General features: G+C 52.8%; 11 protein-coding genes across 11 annotated transcripts; 3 read left to right on the top strand and 8 right to left on the bottom strand.

Moving 5' to 3' along the window:
- Positions 1-368: 368 nt before the first annotated feature.
- J4E86_003999 (uncharacterized protein) lies at positions 369-1,197 on the top strand (the record flags this gene model as incomplete). The annotated part of the gene is made up of 3 exons (XM_051444547.1): positions 369-829; positions 887-961; positions 1,014-1,197. 3 exons carry the CDS (start codon positions 369-371, stop codon positions 1,195-1,197), a joined length of 720 nt encoding a protein of 239 aa, XP_051304172.1.
- A 760-nt stretch (positions 1,198-1,957) lies between these two features.
- J4E86_003998 (uncharacterized protein) lies at positions 1,958-2,977 on the bottom strand (the record flags this gene model as incomplete). Its single annotated transcript, XM_051444546.1, has 3 exons — positions 1,958-2,169; positions 2,217-2,520; positions 2,588-2,977. 3 exons carry the CDS (start codon positions 2,975-2,977, stop codon positions 1,958-1,960), a joined length of 906 nt encoding a protein of 301 aa, XP_051304171.1.
- Positions 2,978-3,712: 735 nt separating this feature from the next.
- On the bottom strand, positions 3,713-4,564 carry J4E86_003997 (uncharacterized protein; the record flags this gene model as incomplete). The annotated part of the gene is made up of 3 exons (XM_051444545.1): positions 3,713-4,170; positions 4,221-4,410; positions 4,457-4,564. The coding sequence occupies 3 exons, from the start codon at positions 4,562-4,564 to the stop codon at positions 3,713-3,715; spliced, it is 756 nt and encodes a 251-aa protein (XP_051304170.1).
- Positions 4,565-4,893: 329 nt separating this feature from the next.
- On the top strand, positions 4,894-6,374 carry J4E86_003996 (uncharacterized protein; the record flags this gene model as incomplete). The annotated part of the gene is made up of 2 exons (XM_051444544.1): positions 4,894-6,063; positions 6,123-6,374. 2 exons carry the CDS (start codon positions 4,894-4,896, stop codon positions 6,372-6,374), a joined length of 1,422 nt encoding a protein of 473 aa, XP_051304169.1.
- A 222-nt stretch (positions 6,375-6,596) lies between these two features.
- CYP3_1 (Peptidyl-prolyl cis-trans isomerase H) lies at positions 6,597-7,326 on the bottom strand (the record flags this gene model as incomplete). Its single annotated transcript, XM_051444543.1, has 2 exons — positions 6,597-6,804; positions 6,860-7,326. The coding sequence occupies 2 exons, from the start codon at positions 7,324-7,326 to the stop codon at positions 6,597-6,599; spliced, it is 675 nt and encodes a 224-aa protein (XP_051304168.1).
- A 427-nt stretch (positions 7,327-7,753) lies between these two features.
- J4E86_003994 (uncharacterized protein) lies at positions 7,754-8,388 on the bottom strand (the record flags this gene model as incomplete). Its single annotated transcript, XM_051444542.1, has 2 exons — positions 7,754-8,013; positions 8,073-8,388. 2 exons carry the CDS (start codon positions 8,386-8,388, stop codon positions 7,754-7,756), a joined length of 576 nt encoding a protein of 191 aa, XP_051304167.1.
- A 493-nt stretch (positions 8,389-8,881) lies between these two features.
- J4E86_003993 (uncharacterized protein) lies at positions 8,882-10,366 on the bottom strand (the record flags this gene model as incomplete). Its single annotated transcript, XM_051444541.1, has 1 exon — positions 8,882-10,366. One exon carries the CDS (start codon positions 10,364-10,366, stop codon positions 8,882-8,884), a length of 1,485 nt encoding a protein of 494 aa, XP_051304166.1.
- A 1,445-nt stretch (positions 10,367-11,811) lies between these two features.
- J4E86_003992 (uncharacterized protein) lies at positions 11,812-12,802 on the bottom strand (the record flags this gene model as incomplete). The annotated part of the gene is made up of 2 exons (XM_051444540.1): positions 11,812-12,685; positions 12,738-12,802. 2 exons carry the CDS (start codon positions 12,800-12,802, stop codon positions 11,812-11,814), a joined length of 939 nt encoding a protein of 312 aa, XP_051304165.1.
- Positions 12,803-13,023: 221 nt separating this feature from the next.
- On the bottom strand, positions 13,024-15,054 carry J4E86_003991 (uncharacterized protein; the record flags this gene model as incomplete). Its single annotated transcript, XM_051444539.1, has 2 exons — positions 13,024-13,621; positions 13,733-15,054. The coding sequence occupies 2 exons, from the start codon at positions 15,052-15,054 to the stop codon at positions 13,024-13,026; spliced, it is 1,920 nt and encodes a 639-aa protein (XP_051304164.1).
- A 419-nt stretch (positions 15,055-15,473) lies between these two features.
- J4E86_003990 (uncharacterized protein) lies at positions 15,474-18,104 on the top strand (the record flags this gene model as incomplete). The annotated part of the gene is made up of 3 exons (XM_051444538.1): positions 15,474-15,593; positions 15,649-17,314; positions 17,365-18,104. 3 exons carry the CDS (start codon positions 15,474-15,476, stop codon positions 18,102-18,104), a joined length of 2,526 nt encoding a protein of 841 aa, XP_051304163.1.
- A 2,281-nt stretch (positions 18,105-20,385) lies between these two features.
- J4E86_003989 (uncharacterized protein) lies at positions 20,386-20,775 on the bottom strand (the record flags this gene model as incomplete). The annotated part of the gene is made up of 2 exons (XM_051444537.1): positions 20,386-20,410; positions 20,459-20,775. The coding sequence occupies 2 exons, from the start codon at positions 20,773-20,775 to the stop codon at positions 20,386-20,388; spliced, it is 342 nt and encodes a 113-aa protein (XP_051304162.1).
- Positions 20,776-21,892: the final 1,117 nt, after the last annotated feature.

Raw genomic sequence — 21,892 nt, 5'->3', positions numbered from 1 at the left:
CCCTATCTAGGTACAATACGAATCTTAAGTTTGAGCTATGAGGCGAGACGAACAGCTCAGCCACACTGTTTAGCCCCTCGTCCTGGGCCTCTCGCTCACTGACCAGGTGCACTACACTCGCCTTCCCCTCTTCAAATCCGTTTCTCTCGAAAATCTTTGCTTTAACATATCTTTAGTAAGTTAAACTTCCAGACACCAACATCGGCTCCAGTGTACGGCCCGATTGTTCGCTGTGTGCCCAAGTGAAGACTCGCTGATCCCCTTCTAGAGAATATCAACACCGGTACCACAGTACTACAATGCGTATGAGAAAGAGCATCAGCTCATCGCAGCTCATAAGCCCCGGCGTCATTCGGAGACACACGATCATGGCCCCTTCCAACACCGAGTCCGATCAGAATGCGCCCTTCAATGAGGCTACCTCACCGACGCAACAACAGCACGTAACAGCGGCAGCTCGCAGGTCGTCTAGCCAGACTTCGACATCTTTTCGCAAGCCGATGTCTCAGCCATTGATCAAGACGATCTTCGTCTTCCTGATGGTCTTCATTGTCTTCGTGGACTTGATCGTTCCTGTGGCAGCTCTGGACAACCGGATATCGCCGATGACGCCCCAAGCACAGAATACCCACGATGCCTCCATCATGACCACGTCGCCTCGATTTTCTATCGGAATGCTTTGGGGTCCCTTATGCGCGATGGGGATCGGCATTTCCGCGTCTATCTCGACCATGATGGGTAAAATGCTCTGCCCGTTGATGGGCGCGACAGGTGTACTCTGGTTCGTACTGCGCAATAGTGAGGGGATCCCGCCCGTCTTCGTTTGGATGTAAGTAACTCCACCCAAGTTATCTGTTAGGTATACTTTACTGATTATGTCGAACAGAATCTTCGGCATTTGGTCCACCGTGACCATGATATACCTTCACTCTCAAGCTTGTCGAGTAAAGCTTGGCAAATTGTAAGCGCCACCAATCGAAACTACAACAGGAACTATACTAACGACTGGCCAGATATATACCGGCGGTACTAATACTCGACATCGTGTGCCTCGTCCTTGTTGCGCCCGTGCAGACAGCCTCTACACAGGATGCGCTCATCGCTGCCATTCCTCCCTGCACTTCCTTCGCTGCCTACGTTGTGGCATTCCTCTCCGAGCCTGATCGTGACCAGCCTGTACCGGATTCTGCCGTTTGATTCGTTTTCTTTGCCTACATAGGTAGCATCGATATCATTGTGTAACAGATTTCGACTACCTGAGTATGGCGACGGAGCATCGCGTTGCATTATAACTTTTTTTGTTTGGGCGGATTGTTCTGACACTCGGATTGTTGTCCATCGCTTACTTCTAAAGACCCTGTTACAAGGACAGGCTAAAAAAAATTCCAAGTTTAATACGTTATTATACTGACCTCACTAACTGATGTGCGTTGCGCCTTAATAACATGGTGCACATGTTCTGGTATTTGCGCATATGAACACCCAGAGATCACCTGATAGATAGCCCTCACACTCTTCTCAACATGTGCCAGGTTAGACCAGATGGGTAGGCGGGTCACACATGACGTTTGGAGAAGTATTACGTGATGGGCAGGACAGCTCGCACCCTAGAATAAAAGTACGAGGAAGGGGTAGCCGCTTGAGCTCGGCCGCATTTGTAATAACATTACATATGTTGGGCGCATGACTTGCGATCGCACGAAGAGTTACAAGACATGTTGAACACTTTTTCGGTGGGATGGAAGCGACCGGAGCAAAGCCAGCAACCAACGGCTCCTTCTTCGATAGCTACATAAAACGACCTGAAGTATACCATGAAATGAAGTGACCGATGAAGCCAGAACGTGCGCATCCAATAGATCTATGATCTGTCCAATATCCGCCAAGTACTCCCATGACTCCACGCTGTGTGTTCAGATGTATAAAGATTCGCAACACCGCTCCCTTTCTAAGACACTCAAGCAGAGAAGTGACCGCCCGAAGAGTCCTGTCCCGGGTTCGCCTGCTCGTAATTGAAGTACTTAACGAAGCGGTAGTACGCCGAAGCAAGGAGCGCACCAAGCATAGGACCAACCCAGTAGATCCAGTGGTATCCGACGAACGATGCTGAAGCAACAGCTGGACCGAAACTGCGCGCGGGATTGAGCGATCCGCCAGTGAAGTATACACCTAGTACTTGTCAGCTCAGTACCCCAAAAGCAAAACGGAGAACGTACCGCCCATCATGGCTACAAACAGCGCCAGTCCGATGCCTATGGGTGCAAGAAATGTTGATTTGCTCTTCTCCGCAGCTAGCATGAGCACGACGAAGACGAGTTCGGCGGTCATGAACATTTCGATAAAAACTCCCTGCGCGATAGACGTGTCCTGGGAGAGCGAGGTATTGACAGCACTGATATCCCCAGGAAACATAGCCTGGACGATTCCACCCGCGCACATGCATGCGAGTAGCTGAGCGGGAACGAGAAAGAGGGATCGTATGAAGGGAAGTTGACCGGCAACTACCATGCCGACGGTAACCTGGAGATATGTTAGCATCGTTCGACAACCTAACGCGTATCCTGGAGGATACTGGGAGGGTACATACCGCCGGATTGAACAACCCTCCGCTAATGCGAAAGAACGCCCAAACATTCACCAGCAAACTAAAGCCATACACCAAAGCAATGAAGATGTTCTGCTGACTGCTAGCAAACCCATTCAGAATCGACCGGTCACTTGCTTGGTTGATGATCATGAGCTGACCGGCAAAAGCAAAGTAGAGAAACATGAATGTGCCGACAAACTCTCCACTCGCTGCGACGAGGTGCCCTTCTAAACTGCTGAGGTGTTTCTTGGGTTGGGGAGCGGGCACGTCGTAATCCGATTCATTGCGTGGAAGGGGACTGCTGTTTTCGCTTTGGTTTTGGCTTCGTGGGCGGCTGCGGGAACGGTGTGGTGGGGGTTTAGGCTCGCGGTAGGTATTCATGCGAGGCATTGTCGGTTAAAGATATTGAACTAGAGATTATCTGAGAAAGTAAATGGGTGTATCGATAAAGGTATTCGCAGAACAGAGTATGCGACACGGTGATGAGGGACAGCAGATACTAGATGGACGCCCAAGCTGGGGAAGCCCAAACTAAAAGACGACCTAAAAGTAATTAACGGCCGCCGTTATACCATAGCGGTCAATATTTCCGGTTGACGGGTTTGTCATAGCCAACGGCATAGCGATGGAAGCATGACGATTACGATTGTGACGGAAGATGCGCGTCAAGGGTCCACATATAGTCTGAACCACTAAATATGGAGATCATCGCTTGTGAACGGCGAACTTCAGCCACAGCTGACTGGAGATGTGTATTTTGTTAAGGCAGCACGGAGGATGATAGGATTTGAGGTGCTTGTAGGGCAAGAACATGCCGTTGCACACGGCTGAAGCCACGACTAGCCTGACGTTGGTGGCTGTTACAGATGTCATGACGATGATCTGTGATTGGTACTAGGGACATGCTTGTCTGGAGGCTGAAAGATTGACGAAGGAAACTGACTCCGCGGAGAGAAGCTCTGGTGATCTCGACGGCGCACGGGAGCTAAGAATGTCGAGAGGCTTGCAAGCCGGCCTAGTCGCCAATCTTGTTTTGTGTTGCGCTACACATCTATTTGAGTATTGACGAGCCGATACGAGAATGACAGTCTCGTACCGTAGTAATATATACAGAGGTTTTAGATCTCACCTACTTTTCTTACCCTGGACTTGGAAGACTTGCCGTTTCCTTCGGTCTTCCCAGCGTGCCCAGCCAGAATCAACGAGATCTTCTTGTACTACGAGATCTCGCACGCGCAACGTCCTCAAGACCCAGGTCTCGAGAGCCCAATTTATCCAACCGGCCTTCCGCAGGAAGGTTGTGAAGCCGAACCAAGCTAGAGCGAAGAGGGCGCCGGCGGCACACCCGACCACAACTTGCTTTGGTGTATGGTAGCTCAAGTATATCCTGCTTGCTGCTACAGCTCCTGCGCAAACCATTGCTAGAAGCGAAAGGAGGACACGGCCGCCGAAAGAGAAGGGGGTGTGGGTTTCGGTCGGGTGTGGGACGTGCCGAAAGAGGAGAAACAGGCCTAGGGTGACGGAGAAGAAGGAGACGAACTGGGCATGCGAGGAGGGCATTCCGTAGCCCTTTCCATGCATTTCTGTAAAATTATCAGTACTACATTCACATGATATACTTTGCCAACATTACCCCGCGGCCGCTCTTCTTTGATGTATCTCTTCAGAACCCAGTTGAGCGCTTCACACGCCATTTGGCCAGCGAACATGAGGAATATCTCAATCTCGCGATTTGACCATATCAGCGTCGCATAGACGACGCATAGTCCCTGGGGCACCAGCGCAAGCCATGCGCAGAGGTAGGACACGCGGTCGGCGGGATTCTAGGCGGATCAGCAGCGGCTCTGGCTGTCAGTAGATGAGACCAACATAGTGGACATGCGTCAAGGACAGCGACGCAAGCGGAGGGGCCTCCATAGCAACTTCACGTGGGAGGTGCAGCGTGTCAAGAGTGAAGGGTGCGCATGCCGTGTCCATGACGGCGCAATCCCGGCGGTACCCTGTCGGCCTTGGCATGCGAGATGCCTCGGTGATGGGATTGTGCTGCATACATGCTCGCATCTGCTGCAACGGCCTGGCTCTTGAAAGCCTCTATGGAATCGCAGTGATTGCAGTCAGCGCCTGACTCACCATGGGCCTCTTCAAGGGGTCTTTTGCCTTTATGCGCTATCGATAGAAGAGAGTCGCCACGCCCTTTTCACACTTTCCAACCGCATTCGACTTATCTCCGCCCTCTCTCCGCCGCCGCCACTTTCATATACAACCCACGCGCCGATAGAAGCGCGGCATTCCTACCATCTGCCGCCATGACAGAGTTCAACCTGGAAGACGAGCGCGCCGAAGAGCTCAGCACGCTGCAGTCCATCTACCCGGAGTTGGTCATCAACGATAGCGATCCGTACTCGGCCACTCTCGAACTGCTCGTCGCACCCGCCAAGCCTCTACCTATCACCTTTGAGCCACAGCAAGATGTCGAACGACTCCCATACCTACCTCCGCTGCGTCTCGAAATCATACTGCCTGCCGAATACCCCGAACATCTACCGCCTGTAATTCGACTGTCGACTTCGCCGTCATGGATCCGCGAGGATCTGCAGGCCCGACTGACAACCGAAGCCAAGACACTCTGGGAGGAATATGGCGGGGGCTCTATACTATTCTCGTATATCAGCTCTCTCCAAGAGCAGGCCGAAAATGCTTTTGGCTTGGAAGACCTCACGCTACCCTCGTCCATGCAGAAGGAGTTGGTCGACTATAGTCGGCGGATGAAGAAGGAGCTATTTGACAAAGACACATTCGATTGTGGAGTCTGTCTCGAGCCGAAGAAGGGATCCGCGTGCTATCGCATGGCTCGCTGTAGCCATGTCTTCTGCATCAACTGCCTCCAAGAATACTACGACAGCTGTATAACAGAGGGAAACGTCAACAACATCAAATGCATGTCCACGGAGTGCGGTAGTAGTGGGAAGAAGAAGGACCGGCTACTGTCACCCAAGGAACTGTTACAAATTCCTATATCCCGCGACCAGGTCGAGCGATACGCGAAGATTAAGCGGAAGAAGAAGATCGAATCCGACCCGAACATCGTATACTGTCCGCGCAAATGGTGTCAAGGCGCTATGCGGTCTGACAAATACCCTAAGATTACGGACGTAACGCAGATGGACGATTCGGACTCTGAAGCAGACGATGAGGGCCCAGCTCAACCACAGGAGACCGAGATTAACAGTGGCCCGGAAAAGCGGGGAGTTGGTGTACGAGGTATGGAGCGGTTGCAGGTCTGCGAAGATTGCACCCTTGCCTTTTGTGTCATCTGCCTGGCGTCGTGGCACGGAGACTTCGTACGCTGCGAGCCACGCAATGTCACAGAGCTCACCGAGGACGACCAAGCATCGCTCAACTTCATCATGAAGAACACGACACCATGCCCGTACTGCTCTGTACCCTGCCAGAAAGGTTACGGCTGCAATCACATGGTAAGTTCCGACCCTCATAAAATGCATGTGGCACACATACTGACTTCGTATCTCTGCAGACCTGCGCGCAGTGCCAAACACATTTCTGCTACATCTGTTCAGCATGGCTCAATCCGGACCACCCCTACCACCACTTCAACGAACCCAAGTTTAAGAGCTGCTTTCGGCGCCTCATGGACGGAGTTGAAGGCGATATGGACCAAGGCGGGCGACAGTGGGGTGGTAGGAGGGGAGCTGAGCAGCTGGCGGAGTTCTGGGAGGAGGAAGCTATGCGGATCCAGATGGCGGAGCTGGGCGAGCTGGTACAATAGCAGGAGCGTCTTGTATAGGGAGAGAACTGAACAGGTGCGCTGCAGTCTACATTAGCCTTGAAATGAACATTGATAGAATCTCAAGGCAAGGTATACTGCTAGGTGAACTATAGCTGTACTGTGTTCCAAAGGTGTATTACATTATCATTACGGTTCCATGACCTGGAAACCTGTATACCGCGAATCGGCCTGCTTTTATTACCTCCACGCACTCATCACCTCCTAGGCCAATGGCTTTGCGCCCGACAGCTGCCCAGATCCAGCGATAACGACATCGCTCAACGGCTTGTCACCGGGTCCAGTCCTTGTCGCCTCGATCTTCCTTATAACATCCATACCATCCAACACCTCCCCGAATACGACGTGCTTGCGATCAAGATGCGGCGTCGCAGCAGTCAAAATGAAGAACTGAGAACCGTTGGTGTTGGGACTGTTCAAAAATTAGCAAAAATTCCGCCCGCCGTCCCACACAAAAGTTCACGTACCCAGAGTTCGCCATACTCAACAGTCCAGGATGCGTATGCCTCAACTCAAAATTCTCATCATCAAACGAGTCGCCCCCAAAGATACTCGCACTGCCCGTACCATCCCCATTCATGAAATCGCCTCCCTGAATCATAAAGTTGGGAATAACGCGGTGGAAAGTGCTGCCCTTGTACCCGCCGCCGCGCTTCGCCTCGCCGGTGCAGAACTGGCGGAAGTTCTCTGATGTCGCGGGTACAACGTCGAGGAACAGTTCCATTTGCACGCGGCCGGCTGGCTTGCCGCCGACGGCAATGTCGAAGTATACGATGGGGTTGTCGGGGGAGCGGCGCGGTTTTACGGTCGGGCCTTCATTGGCGACGGGGATGTTTTGTTGGGTTTGCGCGATTGAGGCTGCGTTTTGTGACTGTGAGGGTCGTGCCATTTCGGTTGACTCGCCCGCTTTCTCTTTGCTGCCGCAGATGCCCATCGTGAGGAATTTCGCTGGGGGGTTGTCGTGTAGCGAGTATAACGTGGAGTTGTTGTTACTTCGGCAGGAACAACAAGAGGGGTGATGTGCAACAGGGAAGTCTGGAGATCACAGAGCCCGAAAAGTTGGGGCTGAGGCTGACAATGGATGATGGCATGGAGCGCTACGGGAGAGCTAGCGGCATCTAGACTGTGAGGCGTGGAGGAGAAACAAGGTTGGTGGGCGATCACTCTGATACGTCATCGGTGGCATGTTTACTTTTTTCCACATGTGCAGGTGCAGGTGCAGACGCAGGCGGATACATGGGGCACGTGTTTGTATTGATACAGACGCGACTTCCTACTAATTGCGCATCCGTGGCACCTATCATAAACGGACATTACACCGCCATGCACCACCAGGGATGCAGTCCTCCTTTTTACGCGACCTACACGACCGCGTTTACAGTGTAGAACACAATGGTATCCTGGATAACCTTGTGGATGTTCGCTGCCGCCGCAATGCCCTCGTCCAACTTCGGCTTCGGGGTAGCGAGGTTGAAGTTCTTCGCGGCCGCCGCGCTGAACGTATCGTGGTCGAATTCCAACAGCGCTAGACTGGCGATAACGACTGCTGAGAAGCCGTTCGCCTTGAAAACGGGCTCTTTCTCTTGGAGGTGCTTGGTCGCGTTCGGGATGCTGACATTGACTATTCACAGCAAGTGTTAGCATTTTGTCTGTGCGGGAAGGGCCGTGATGATAACTTACCAGTCGCTACGACCGTGTTGATCAGATCGGTAGTATCCTTGATGGAGAATGGCGGTAGAGCTAGGGTTGCTCGTCGGAACCCTTCGCGGTTTACTTCGTGGATCTTCGCTACACCAGCGAGCACTTCTTTGCCTTCTACAAAGGCGGTCTCGAAGGAGCCACCCTGGAAAGCTTGTACTTTCTGATCGAGCTCGAGAACAGCGCTGTGGATGTTGACCACCGACTGAATCACATCCTGCGCCGTAGGCAAGATCTCCGCAACAGGCGCGCAGAAAGCAATGGCGGGGAGGAGAAGGAGGGGAAGTGAGAAGTGCATGATGTCGGTGAAGTATTTTGCGATTGAATCGGTGGTTCAAAGCGAATATGAGATGGTAAGAGCAAGGCACGAGTCAGAATGATACTGTGATGATAAAAAAGCAAATACCACATCCTACAGCTTCCTATTATACACAAACCTCATGGTGTACGGTGGAGCCGAGGCTCACCGTGACATGTCGATCTGGCGTCAAAGTAAGCAATTCGCAGGTTAGCAACCCCAGCTACTGAAAGTATATTCCGCGCGGGCCTGTCGATCACGCACACCTTCCCCGGATATGGCGCTGGGAACTAAGAACCTAGACTCCTGCTTTCTGGCGACCCAAAGTATGACACGACCCCGTTTTGCTGGAAAGAGTGTCCCATTTGCTTTACTAAAGATGATCTGGAGACAGAAGTAGGTTTCTAATTACAGATTTGAACGGCAAGATCACGATGTAACCCCTCCACTACCACTACCACCACCATGACTACTACTCCAATCCTGGCAAGTCTCAGTACCCCATACCCATAATCTCCTCAGCAACACGCTCCCCACTCCGGATAGCTCCGTCCATATATCCAGTCCAATACGGACTCGTCTCCGTGCCCGCAAAATGCAACCCCTCGGCCCTCATCGTCAGCGCCTGACCATACTTTGTGAGCACATTGGGTGGAGCAACCGCCACAGGTCCTCCTCTGGACCACTCCTCCAAGTCCCAGCGCTGCAACACAAACTCCGTGTTGGTCTTTGCTTCCTCGCCGAAATACCTCACGTAGTCTGACAGGATCTTCTCTTCGCATTCGGCGGGACTGAGGGCGTCGAGCGCGCGCATTTCGTCGCCGAGGAGGAAGCCAAGGAGGGCGCCGAATTTGTTGTCTTCGGGTGTGGAGTCGAAGGTTACGCGTGTGGAACCATTGTCGGAGATGACTTGGGCGTTTAGGCCTTCGGTTTTGCGCCAGAAGGGCGTGCTGTAGATGGGGATGCCTTTGCCGATGGATGGCATCTTCATTGCTTGGTTGAGCTGTTGGCGGGCGGTGGGGAGGGCGGGTGAGAAGGTGATTTGACGGAGGAGGGGAGGCGCCATGGCGAGGACGACTTGCTTTGCGTGGACGGTTCCGGCTCGGGATACTACTTTGTAGCCATTGGATGCCTTGGTGACGGTTGATACGGCGGCGTTCATGACGATGTGTTCGTGTCCGACCTTCTCGGCAAGACGCTCTGGAATGAGTCCTGTTCCGCCTACGACTCGCTTCTCTTGACCTCCGCCTTGGATGCCAATTAGTCGAGCCAGTGTTCCGACATTTGTCTCGTTTCCGCCTGCTGCGATGTATGCGACCACATATAGGACTGAGAGTTCTCGTGGCTCCGCAGCCCAGATGGCCTTGCTGGCTGAGGTCAAGACGAAGGCGGCGTCCGCGTGGGGTGCTGCCTGATCAATGTACTGCTGGAATGTCATACTGTCAAGTTCCTTGGCCTTCGGATGCGTCCAGGGTGCACTTGTGTTGACCTCAGCTGCCCAGTCATCCAATTGCTTCTGCGCACTTGCGACCAGAGGGAGAGACTCCATATCCACTGGCGGTGAGCCACCAAGTGCCGGATCAGGGGTATAAGCCGTTCTAGTGCCGTTCCTCCATAAGATGGACTTCCCTTCGCTGTAGGTGTCGAATGTCTGTAGTCCCAAGTCGGAAATCATCTCCAGTACTTTGTCTTGCGTTGGGCCGACGAACTCGGCGCCCACTTCCGTGACGCCCCCATTCTTCAGTGGGTGATTGTAGACTTTACCGCCCACACGGTCTCTGGCCTCGAGCACGATGACGGATTTACCGCCGTGGAGAAGGTCTCGCGCTGCTGTCAACCCGGAAAGTCCTGCGCCTATCACGGCAACGTCGACGGATTCGGGGACTGCCGTCGCAAATGCGTAGCTCGAAAGATAGGAGGAGAGCAGGAGGAGCATGGCACTCTTCCCGATCCGGGGAGAAATGAACTGAGAATGCATACTGGCGGTAACGATTGTGGTGGAGATTTGGAAGCTGAGATGTTCGTTGGTGGTGTCTTAACATCGATGAGCAGCTTCCTCATATATACTGACTACCCCATGTCTACGCGTGCAGATATTCTTGAACCTGTCCATGAGGCCTGAATCCCAGCCGTGGAAGTGTGTCAGCGTCCGAATCCGACCAGAAGGGCCGTTACCTTCTGACTGTCAGTACATGCTCAGCCGTGTGTTACCTTGCTAGCACACAAGGTCCTACCTGTCCGAGATAGGTTATTCGCAAGGACAGCGCAATCAAGTAAGTGGTCAGCATAGCTGACTCGATTCAGTAGTGAGGCTTCTATATTCCGTTCGACTTGCTATGCCTAAAAAAGGTAAGTAAGTTCCCCGTTAATCTACATTTCATCGGCTTCGGACCGGTGATGTTTCCGAAGCGGAGAGAATACCCCCAATCCTTGTGATTTCTGGAGTTGTCAGCTCGTGGCTGAATTTTGTGGAACCCGACATGCCCTCTAAGCCGCCTCTTCCTTTGTCATCGGCTCGAATGGGAAAGTCTTAAACTAATCAACCGCATGTCGTGCGATGGTGCGGTGCAAAGTCCGGCTGGCTACCACGAGGAAACTCGTAGATTGGGTATTATGCCGGACACTCTAGGTAAAGATACCCGCTACCTTGTACCTTGCTATTATGAATGGGTAGTGGCCCCTACTTTTGCTATGGTATCTCGTGAACATGGTCGTAGAATGAAATCCTTCTTCCAGTCGTTGTGTCTGTCATGTTGTAATTAGCGCGCACGTTTACTTCATTCACTTCCGCATCTTCCTACTTGAAAAGAAATCCTGTGTATCGCCAGCCCACCATATTCCGCCTTGCGAAACTACATTCGCACACTGTTGATCGTTTGAGTTGCCGTCATGATCCACGCGTACTCATCTTGGTCTATACTGACGGGTCGGTCCTTCTGCGGCCCAAGACTTCCGAGCCCCCCGAAACCTCAATTCATCTCGGGCCGGCCAACGATGGATTCCGAAAACCGAAGGCAGAAAGTTGGGCATTCGATGTTTTTCATGAGTGAGTTTGCCGTCGGTGATTGTTGACGAGAGGGACCTAGAGGTATACGTAAGCTGGACTCATGTTGTTCGAATCGCAGCTGAGCATAGTAGAGGAAATAGCGAGATGAAAGATATGTCTTCTGGGATATGGATGGCCTTGGTACCAGACGTGATGTGGCCACTGTTGTGTAAATGGAATTCGACCTCCAAGTTCAAACCAAGTACAAAACTGGTTGTCACCCATGAGTCATGGTTGTCCACTACGTTATCGCAATCTTTAACCGATGGGCACTCCTACGCTCCTCGGTATATTCTGGTTGAGCCCAGAAAACTCGAGAACGCAATTGGGGATATACCTTGCCTTCTTCCTGTTACGGCAGGTCCTCTCCCTTCCGCCTAGACACCGCTTCGCGCAGTACTATCGCCCCTCTCGATCTCCCTTCCAAGCTCGTCCTCCCACTGCTTGATAGTACCAAGAAACATGCCTTCCCCAAATCGGTCGTCGCTCGTTGTGATTTTACATTGATAACCTGATCTTCGCAGACGTAGAATCGTCGGACGTATAAGCTGCAGAATTCCCCTGAACATCCTACCCTTGTCAATGAGCCTGACGTTAGACATGTTCAAATCAACACATAAATGTGTAACTGTCCTCAACAGGAACAGCTCGTCGAGATATCGCAGGATCTGCGCGTTTGCTGCTTCTGTCTGTCTTTCCTCGATCCAGAGTCGTCGTATGAGGTCGGTGATGAGTTCGCGGGGTTCCAGACCTGCGTTGAAATAGTCTTTGCTGACCAGATACTCGGTGGACTGATCGCGCTCGACATAGAACGTAGTGTCCCGGTACCAAGATTCTCTGAGCTCATGAGCTACTTCAGAACCGATGACATCGGCTCGCCAGTAGTGCTCTGGGCAGATAGAATACGTATTGGCATTGTCCAAGACAAATTTTACATCTTCGAAGCAGATATACGTTAGACGCGTAGTCAAATACTCGTAGATCATATCGCGGAGTTCTCGGGGTAATCTTCCGTACACGGCAGGTCCGATTGTACGGCATACAGCGACATTGTAGGCTTTTGTAGCTTCCTTGATGTCCTTGTTGACATCCCGGGCAACTCCCAAATTTGATTTGATACTATCGATAGTGGGTATCGGGGAACCATCCGCGTCGGTAATGAGGTGAAGGATATCGTCAAGGCCTTCGTGTAGGTTGACAGATTGTTGGATCTCGTTGAGCGCAGTTTGTTCGTACTCGTGCTTTAGTAGTCTGTGGTGTATTAGTACTGCTGCCAGATTGCGTTACATTCATGCTAACTCACTTGCGCAGCTGCTCCCAACAACTGTCGATCTCAGCCGATTCGACCATGAAGGGTGGGCTGGCCATGGTGCTGTTGCGAGTTACAAAGTATAGGGAGCTGTAATTTGAGTTGACTGGGGCGTGAGAGGTAAAGAGTACATGTGCAGTCGTTGTTGTAAGACGTTATGACGATTGCAGCGCACGGACCTGGTTACGCGTGTTCACGTGGCTGTTCCTCGAGCAAACAGGAGCAAACAAGAATAGAGCCAAGTCTCAGCAAGCATCAGATAAGTTCTTGTCTCTCAAGATTACGACTTTGCAAGCTTCTCCAATGCGTCTCCATCCACACGCAAGCCTACCCATGCCGTCTTCCTTTGCGCCCCTATGATCTCGCTCTCGTAGAACTTCAGACTGGGCTCATTCCAGTCCAGGCAGCTCCATTCGAGCCTCCTACCTCCGACCTTGAGCACCTCTCCAGCGAGCTCCTTAAGAAGTCTTTTGCCATAGCCCTTCTTCCTGTAGCTCTCCTTGACGAAGAGGTCTTCCAAGTAGATGCCTGGCACGCCTGTCCATGTGCTGTAGTTGTAGAAGTATAAAGCCATGCCTGCTACCGTGCCGTCGGGGTCGCTCAGGAGGAGTGTACGGGCGAAGCCTTCGGAGAAGGTCGATGTGGAAGGATCGTAGTGTGCGAGGGTGCGTGTCAGGATTTCTTCGGTTGAGTCAACCTTGTCACTGGCGTTTTCGTAGAGCGCCAGCTCCTTGATAAGGGCTAGGATGGTGGGAACATCTGCACAGGCTTTTAGTAGGCTTCTACGGTAAGGTGGGGATACTCTACCTTCACGGGTCGCGTGGCGAACTGTTGCGCTTGAAGATGCCATCGTGCTTGTCAAAACGTTGCTCAATGCACTGTGACGGTCAAAGTATGGTGCTAAGTGCTGCCTACTTTATGTGCATGTAAGACGCGCCCCACAAATCGCGTTCCAAGGTTGTGGGGTAGTGCCCCGCCTCCAGGGCTACGACACTTCCCGCTTTTGTCCTCTCGCAGCAGCACGTTTCCTCTTCCACTCATCCAATTCCCTGCGTATTGGGTGCTCCTCTGGAAGCCGTTCGGCAAAGAAGGGAAAACGCATGTACTCGCCCTCGGCATTCCGTGGCTGGACATGCTGTGATTTCTCCAGCAGATGCTTCTTGGGCGTCTTCGGGATCTTGCCTGTAGCATCAACACCCGCAAACAGCGTTTCATCTGTAGGGACGTTGTAGAGGCTGGGTTTGATGTACTTCATAGGTTCGCCCCAGGTTGCTTTCCATCGCTTCTGCTCGTCGTCGTAGTCGACCTTGCAGCAGAGCATGAGGAGTTTTGTATACATGCGTTTCATGAACCTAGGATTGATGGTATGCGGTCGCTGCACGCCTGCAGGCATGTCTGCTCTGCTAGGCTTGTCTAAAGCGATACCTTCTTCTACTGTGCGGGCGAAAAAGTCGTCTTCTACGACTGGCTCAGCACTCAATACTGAAGCGCGGCCTCTCCGTCTGACCAAATCGATCTTTCGGTGCCCAACAACCATGGCATGTATATTATCCCACTCTTCGGTCGGTAATGGAGGGAGTAATCTCGTCATAGTCTCGGCATACCAGCGTCGGACGTTGTTGACCGCGCGCTTGATCGGCATGGGCCGCTCCCAGACATTGTTGATGGGCGTCTTCATGGCTGGACGCTTGACCCCTCGGTGTATGGAGATACCCTTCTGGTACTGCGACTTGAGGACGGCGCGCAATCGGGAGTAGCGGCTAGAGATGTTGATGGTATACTCGGTCTTGGAGGCGGCTTTGGGCGCATCGAAATACTGCAGATAGCGCTTGTTGCTGTAATAGAGCTTCTGCAGCGGTGCCTGCCCTGGATCGACGGGCGCTGCGAGTGCGCCGCCGTCCATGATGTGGTCTGGCGTCAGCAAGTTGTCCAGCAGGATGTACTTCCTCCTTCCCATGCGCCCATAGGCGAAGAACAGCACCTTCTGCAGACATGGTATCTCGCCCAGGTTGGCCCGGCGCAGGAAGTTCAGGCCCTTCTGCCCTTTCCTGAGCATTGGTCGTGTGCGCTCATTGATAATGGCTATCTGCCGCCTCTTGAAGCTCCTGTGCCTGTACTTCTCAACGGCCTGGACGTCGAAGGACGCCGTCGCATTTTGCTTGGGCTGATACGCCTTGAATCGGCTGACGATGTAGCGGCGGAAGTAGGTGCGGGCTGTCACATCGGGCAGGTACGAAGCCTCACGCAGCAGGGCACGCAGCAGATGAACTGGCCGCAGACGTGACGCGCTCTGCTGAAATGGCGTAGGCATGCGGGAGACGAGCCGGAAGGTAGCAGACGGGTCGTGGCCGTGCTCTGGGCAAGGAAACTCGGGCGGCGGCTGATTGGCCGCGACGCGTAGACGCGACCTCTGGAATCTCCACTCCTCTAGAGTCTCCACGAGCGACGGCACATTCACCCCCCGCCCACCCGCATATCAACATCGAGTCCTGATACGGCGCATATCGCCTATCGCACATCGCACCCTTCACCGAGGCTTCCGCTTGCGGCCCACGGCTGCGCACCCCGACTGCACCTGCCCACGCTGCGCCCAGCCTCTGTCCGCGCCTGCCCCCATGATCGTTTGACCCGTACAGTCACCATCACCACGCCCGCCAGCACTGCGCTGACATAATGCAAGTCGCGCGCACGTCGCTATCCTTTCCCGCAGGTTCGCCGCCCCAGTCGGCCATGTACGCCAACTCTCCACACAGCCAGGGACTCATGGCCGCGCCCGCTGGCTTCAACCGGTCCTTTTCCGACATGAACGGCTACCAGCAGCACGCCATGGAGAAGCCCCAGATATACACCGTATGCACCACCACCACCGCATTTGCGCAGTCGCACCAAGTCGCTGACAATCTAGGCTGTTTACTCGGGCGTCTCTGTCTACGAAATGGAAGTCAATCGGGTCGCTGTTATGCGCCGACGCTCTGACGGCTGGCTCAATGCCACCCAGATCCTCAAGGTGGCTGGTGTTGACAAAGGAAAGCGCACCAAGGTCCTCGAGAAGGAGATACTGAACGGCGAACACGAAAAGGTCCAGGGCGGCTACGGCAAGTACCAGGGCACATGGATCTGCTACCGCCGCGGAAGAGAGTTTTGTCGCCAGTACGGTGTCGAGGACGTCTTGCGCCCGCTGCTGGACTACGATGTCAGCGTCGATGGCAACCAGGGACAGGGCCAGGGCATCGAGACGCCCACCAAAGAGCAGGCCATGGCAGCAAACAGGAAGCGCTTCTACACCCAGAGCATGGACGGCCGCACTACTAGCCAGAGTGTCGGCGGTACCTTTTTCAGCAACATCTCCTCGACAGCCACCAGCGCACTTGCCGCCATGAACAAGGTCGCGCGACTGAATTCACCCGCACCGCGACCCGCATCCTCCTCGCAAGGCCGGAGAAGCATGGCACGGCCGTCACAGGGACCTCTCGCCAGCCAGGAATCGTTCCGCACCAGCAGCCAGCAGAGTGTAGCATCGGAGCGTAGTTTCAGCGGGCAGAACGGACACACCGACTCAGCCTATGGCACAGGCCTTGAAGACCCGCAAGAGCCACCAAGGAAGCGCATGCGAACATCCCAAGACGAATCCTACTCACAACCCAACGGCGCAGACATGTCTATGCGCGATCTTGGCTCGCCGACAGAACCAAGCGAGAGCTTCTACCAACATCAGACAGGACAGCGCATTGCACTTCCCGATGGCGAGGTTCCCTCGGCCCTGCCACCTCTACCGCACCCCGACACCAAGCACAACGAAGAGAAGCAAGCCATGCTTACGGATCTATTCGCGGATCAGACTAGGACAGACTTCACGAACCATCCAGCCATACTTCACCTCTCTGGCGCAGATCTGGACATGCCAATTGACAACACCTCAAATACAGCTCTACATTGGGCCGCGACACTGGCCCGAGTGTCGTTGATGAGGCTGTTAGTTTCCAAAGGAGCCAACATGTTCAGAGGAAATGCCTCAGGTCAAACACCACTCATGAGTGCAGTCTCCGTCAACAACAGCCTGGACCACAGCTGCTTCCCGGAAACACTCGAGATCTTGGCGCCACTTATCGAACTCCGCGACTCCCAAGGACGGACGATCTTGCATCACATCGCGGTGACCTGTGCCATAAAAGGGCGTGCGGCCTCCAGCAAGTACTACCTCGAGGCACTTCTTGAGTATCTCGTACGCAGCAACATTGGCGCCAACCAGGTGCCTTCTTTCCACGACACCAGCAACTACCCGAAACCGATAGGATTGATGAGGTTTATGCAAGAGATGGTCAACGCACGCGACAAAGCCGGCAATACAGCACTCAACCTAGCAGCAAGGATAGGCAATCGCAACATTATCTCTCAGCTCATGGAAGTTCAGGCGGACCCGACCATACCCAATCACAAAGGCACGAGACCGATCGACTTTGGTGTTGGCAGCGATCTCGGCGACGGCGAAGTCATAATCGCCGCAAACAGCCCCAGCAAGGGCAAGGCGCCCTTGAGTAAGGTCGAAGAGACCAGCCGAGAGATACAACCCTGTAAGTTTGCATTCGTATCTATTACGAGAATCCCGCTAATATGATTACAGTGATGAATGGTATCCTCCAGTCTGCTTCAATGCAGTTCACGCAAGAAGCGCGTCTGAAACAAGATACGATAGATCAAACGAATGAACTGATCACTCAACTATCTACTCAACAGAAGCAGGAGCAACAAAGGCTGGAGTCACTACGTGCTCGTTTACGTTTACGACAAGATCGCGCTAAGCGGATATCGAATCTGAAGCGTTGGCTTGAGCCACAACGGCATATGCTTTCTGTCAATGCAGGGGACATCGATTTGCACGAGAAGAAGAGGATAGGATACGCCGATGCGGAAGGTGCAGGCATGCTCATCAAGGAAGACGACTTGCCTTACGAGCTCCGGCAAGCAGGCGACCATCTGGATTGCCGCGCATCAGATGGAGCCCCCTATCTGTCGACAACCATTCCACTGGATCCCGCAACGCTCAAACAGGTATCGCATCAGCCGCAATATCAGGCCTATGCAGTCCAGCAACTCCCCGCCGCCTCCGTCCTCCAACAACGACTACACACATACACGAATGCGAACGGTGCACTACTCAAACGGAGCAAGATGCTGAAAGAAAAGGATGGGCAACTGGAGATGATGTATCGCAAGGTCGTCAGTCTATGCACAAAGGTAGAAGAGAACAGGATTGAAGAGTGTCTCGAAGGCCTGGTGGCGGCTCTGGACAGCGAAGAAGGCGAGGGTGTGGAGGTTGGCCGTGTCAGGGAGTTTCTGAGGAAAGTCGAGGGCGTTGAGTAAGAATTGTCAACAATTGACACAAGCCGTTGGTTTAGCCAACGATGGATCTGGACTTTGCGACGCACACTGATGGTCATGCCGGCGAGCGGACGTTCTGGCGTTGAGGGGTATCAGGATGGGACGGTTATAAACTTGCTTGCTTAGGCATGTATTGTAGCGCTTCAGTGCGGTTATCCTATTGGCGTATTATCTGGATTCCGTCCGAGAGGCGAATGCCACGAGTTTGCGTAACGCCCTTGTCAATACTATAATACTTTACGACTTTTACGCCTTTTACGCCTTGTCATTGTTGGCGATTGCCGAAGCCCAGGCAGCAGTCTAAGCTAAGAGCAATGACTGTCTCGGTTCAATAGGGTCTGACTTTATCATCCGATGCGCTAGACGAATGCAGTGGAAGCGAGCCGCTACTGTCAGCTGTGTATAAGCAAACTTCAGCGCCTTGAACGCTCCTACCTTCCTACACCAGAATTCCTGCCAAACATCATGAACACTCACCTCACTGAACAGCCTTTCCGCCTTCTTGATCTACCACGCGAGCTACGAGACAATGTCTACGAATTTGCGCTAGGCTTCGATAGCTGTCGAACAGCTCCCTATACTATCCACGAATACTCAAACCTGCATGCGGGGGCACCCATAGTGAAGCGGGGACGTCTTGGCATTAATATACTCCTTGCAAACAAGCAGATCTACGATGAAGCAAAGCCCTTCCTGTCAAACAGCAACACTTTCGTGCGCGTCGAGGTTCAGAATGCCAATATACAAGACTGGTTCCACGGGCCCAGCCAACCGATCCACATCTTTTCCATCAGCCACACTGGTGGCTGCATACCTGAGCCGCACCTCAGTTTGAGCGAAGAAGAGCCAAAGGTCTTCCCGCATTGTGAGATGGACCTCGTCTTTCAGCTCGGCCGGTTTCTTGGATCCTCTCGCTCCTCTCGCTCCTTGACAACCAGGATAGTGATGCTGTTGTCGGACCTGAGCGAGTTCTGCAAGAGATTGGAGACTGAAAGGATGTACCATGGCCACGGGAAAGTACCAGATTGGGGGGTGGAGTTACGCGTCACACTGAACGCAGGTCCGAACACTGATGAAGAAGGAAATTGCGAGGTTCCTTCACGGCGTACACAAGAACAGCTATTACAACCCATACGAGATGGCATCCGTGGCTGCCGCCGTCTCACGATTGAAGGCTGCACCCATGAGGATCTCCTACAAGACACGATGCAGATCGTCAAACAACCACACTGGCCCGATGCTCATGTTCTCCTCACTGAGCTTTCGATACACAGAGAACGCGCCGATGACGCTGAGCATGCCAAGAATGACTTGGCTTGCGTAGCCGCCTGCACAAAAGGTATCAGCGTAATCGACCGTCTATCCAATCGCAATACGCGTTTCGATGCAAATCGTCTTCCTTCATACATTCGCGCCGTTTTGGACGAAGTAAAAGAATACTCCTATCACTTCCACATCACCATCGCCCGCTGCCTACTCACTCAGCTCAATCATCTCTCTTCTTCCGAAAATGCCCGTCTAAGAAGTTCGGAGGAGCTATTTGAGGAGCTATCTACCATCTACGCAGATGTGTTCCACGTCCTCCAATACATTGTGCAAGGCGAATTCCACAAACCCGGCAGAGAACTTGAAGTTCACTGGTTTCCAACCTTCACATACCGACCCTGCTGTTTTCCGTGCCAGGAGTCATACTACCTACTCGCGTCGGCTGGACGCATCATCCTGGAAAATGCGAATGTGGATGGGGATAAGAGAAAATTCCCAAGGCGTCAGACCCGAGAGCAATTCATCAAGGAAACGAGAGCATATTTGCGCAAGGCTTGGGAGACAAGTTGGAAGAACGAGGTGTATATAGAGGAGAGGAGACGGTTCGAGCGGATTGCGGGTGTGGAGGTAGATCCGTGGTCGGTGCAGACGGGGTCTACTTGGGTTGCGCCTTCGAGTTCAGTGTGCGGCCCTCGTAATTGTTGTTCACCGCCACAGCTATGGGGGTTAAATAGAGGGCCCCTGCTGCTAAACAGGGTAAGGTGATTGAGAGTGAAGGTTGCAGGGGACACTTTTGTTTCAGGCGCGTGGGAAGTTGATGGGTAGACGGGTAGATGGGTAGCTGGGTTTGCAATCGTTGTTCATCAAGTCGTATAGAGAGTGTTACTAATATTTCGTATTTGTTGCTAACCCTGATTCTCAACCATGTGTCAATACAAGTACGAAGTGATCCGACTTATTCCCATGTAAAACTCCGCATCTACCGATCACGAGGCTCTTATCCAGCATTCCCGCCCTTAGCACTAGCCTCAGCAGCCTGTTTCTGATGACAATTAAACGCGCTCATCAACATCGCCTGATCAGCCTTGATAGCGGCTTTAGTAGTCTTCTTCGGAGCCTTCTCCACAGCTCCCCTCATCTTTTTCGGAGTCTTCCCAGCAGTCGCCCTAGCTCTATCTAGAGCTTCCTGCGATGGGATGAACCGAGGAGTCTTCTTAGCAGGAGCAGCAGCCTTCTTAGCAGGAGCAGCAGCCTTCTTAGCAGGAGCAGTAGCCTTGTACGCCGCTGCCTTCCCCTTGTTCCTCGCCCTCGCCTCTTCCTTCGACTTCTTTGTTGCCTGTTCAGCCTCCTCTGCCTGCTTCGCCAGCACAAAGTCCGCCTCTGTCATGGGATTTTGGATTGCCTTGCTTTTACAGTCCGCACAGCGACCTGACGCCGGATTGGGGTCTTCCGTCCAATGAACTGTATGACATTTGGTGGGGTACTTGCTTCCTGCTGGTGTTGGTACCCTGGAATCTGCACATCGCGTTGTTTGTTGGCCAATTTTGATATAGGGTGAGAACCTTCCACCATTTCTGTTACACTTGGGGCATTTTTTGAAGCGGACGCCTGTACACATGTTTGGACTGTAGTGGGTAGATCTGCTGGTTTGTGGGTTTAATGGATAAGTGATCTCGGTGACGCCGATTTGGGATAAAGATGGGGTATTTGGCGAGCCAGAAGTGAGGTGTATGTTCACGTGGTCGATGTCAAATCGATGTGTTTATTCGTAGTATTTCAGTGTGGTGCTTTCTTGATTGGTAATTCTGTATATATGAGGAAGTAGATATTTAGAGGACTCGAGAGCGATTTATATCTTACAGGTACGCTGGAATTCACACTTCTATGCTTGAATAACTGCTGTATCATATCGCAACATCACAATATACATGTAGCCCCTCCGCAATTCAAGTAGCACCAGTATCTCAATCATCAAATCCGCCCTATTGATCTCCCCACAGCTCCTTCCTCTTGGTCTTCACATCCTTGTCAAATCTCTCCTTCGCCAGCCTTATTCTTTCCAGTCTCTGTTCGTTTGGCGTCATTTTCCCTTCTGCCTTCCTCTGCTCATATGTCTTTCGTGATACGCAGGCTGCACAGTCCCCTTTCTTTCCAATCTGATCGCGCATGATGGATTCGCATTTGGGCCCTGAGGGTTCCTTTCCTGTCATTGATTTAATGAAGGCTGGACATCGGATCCATTTTGTACCGCCTTGGAGATAGGGGTCGTGGGCTTTGCCGCATTTGCCGCAGTCGGGGCAGACTTCGCTGTTGACGCCGATGCACATGGTTGGTCGCGGCGAGGTGTGATGAAGTCGCGGGCGGTCGCTTGTTGTATGGTAATTAGGTGGCCTCTGCGAAGTTGATTTGGTGATAAAGATGGGATTCTGAATTTGGTAGAACTTCTGTGCAGTTCCTGGCTACGTGGTTTAATCCCAGTCGATTTGCTTAAGCGCAGTGGTTGA

This window comes from Alternaria arbusti, assembly GCF_024043155.1.
Source record: "Alternaria arbusti strain BMP 1465 chromosome Unknown scaffold_4, whole genome shotgun sequence".
Taxonomy (NCBI): Eukaryota; Fungi; Ascomycota; class Dothideomycetes; order Pleosporales; family Pleosporaceae; genus Alternaria; species Alternaria arbusti.
This window is presented reverse-complemented; position numbering and strand designations above follow the sequence as displayed.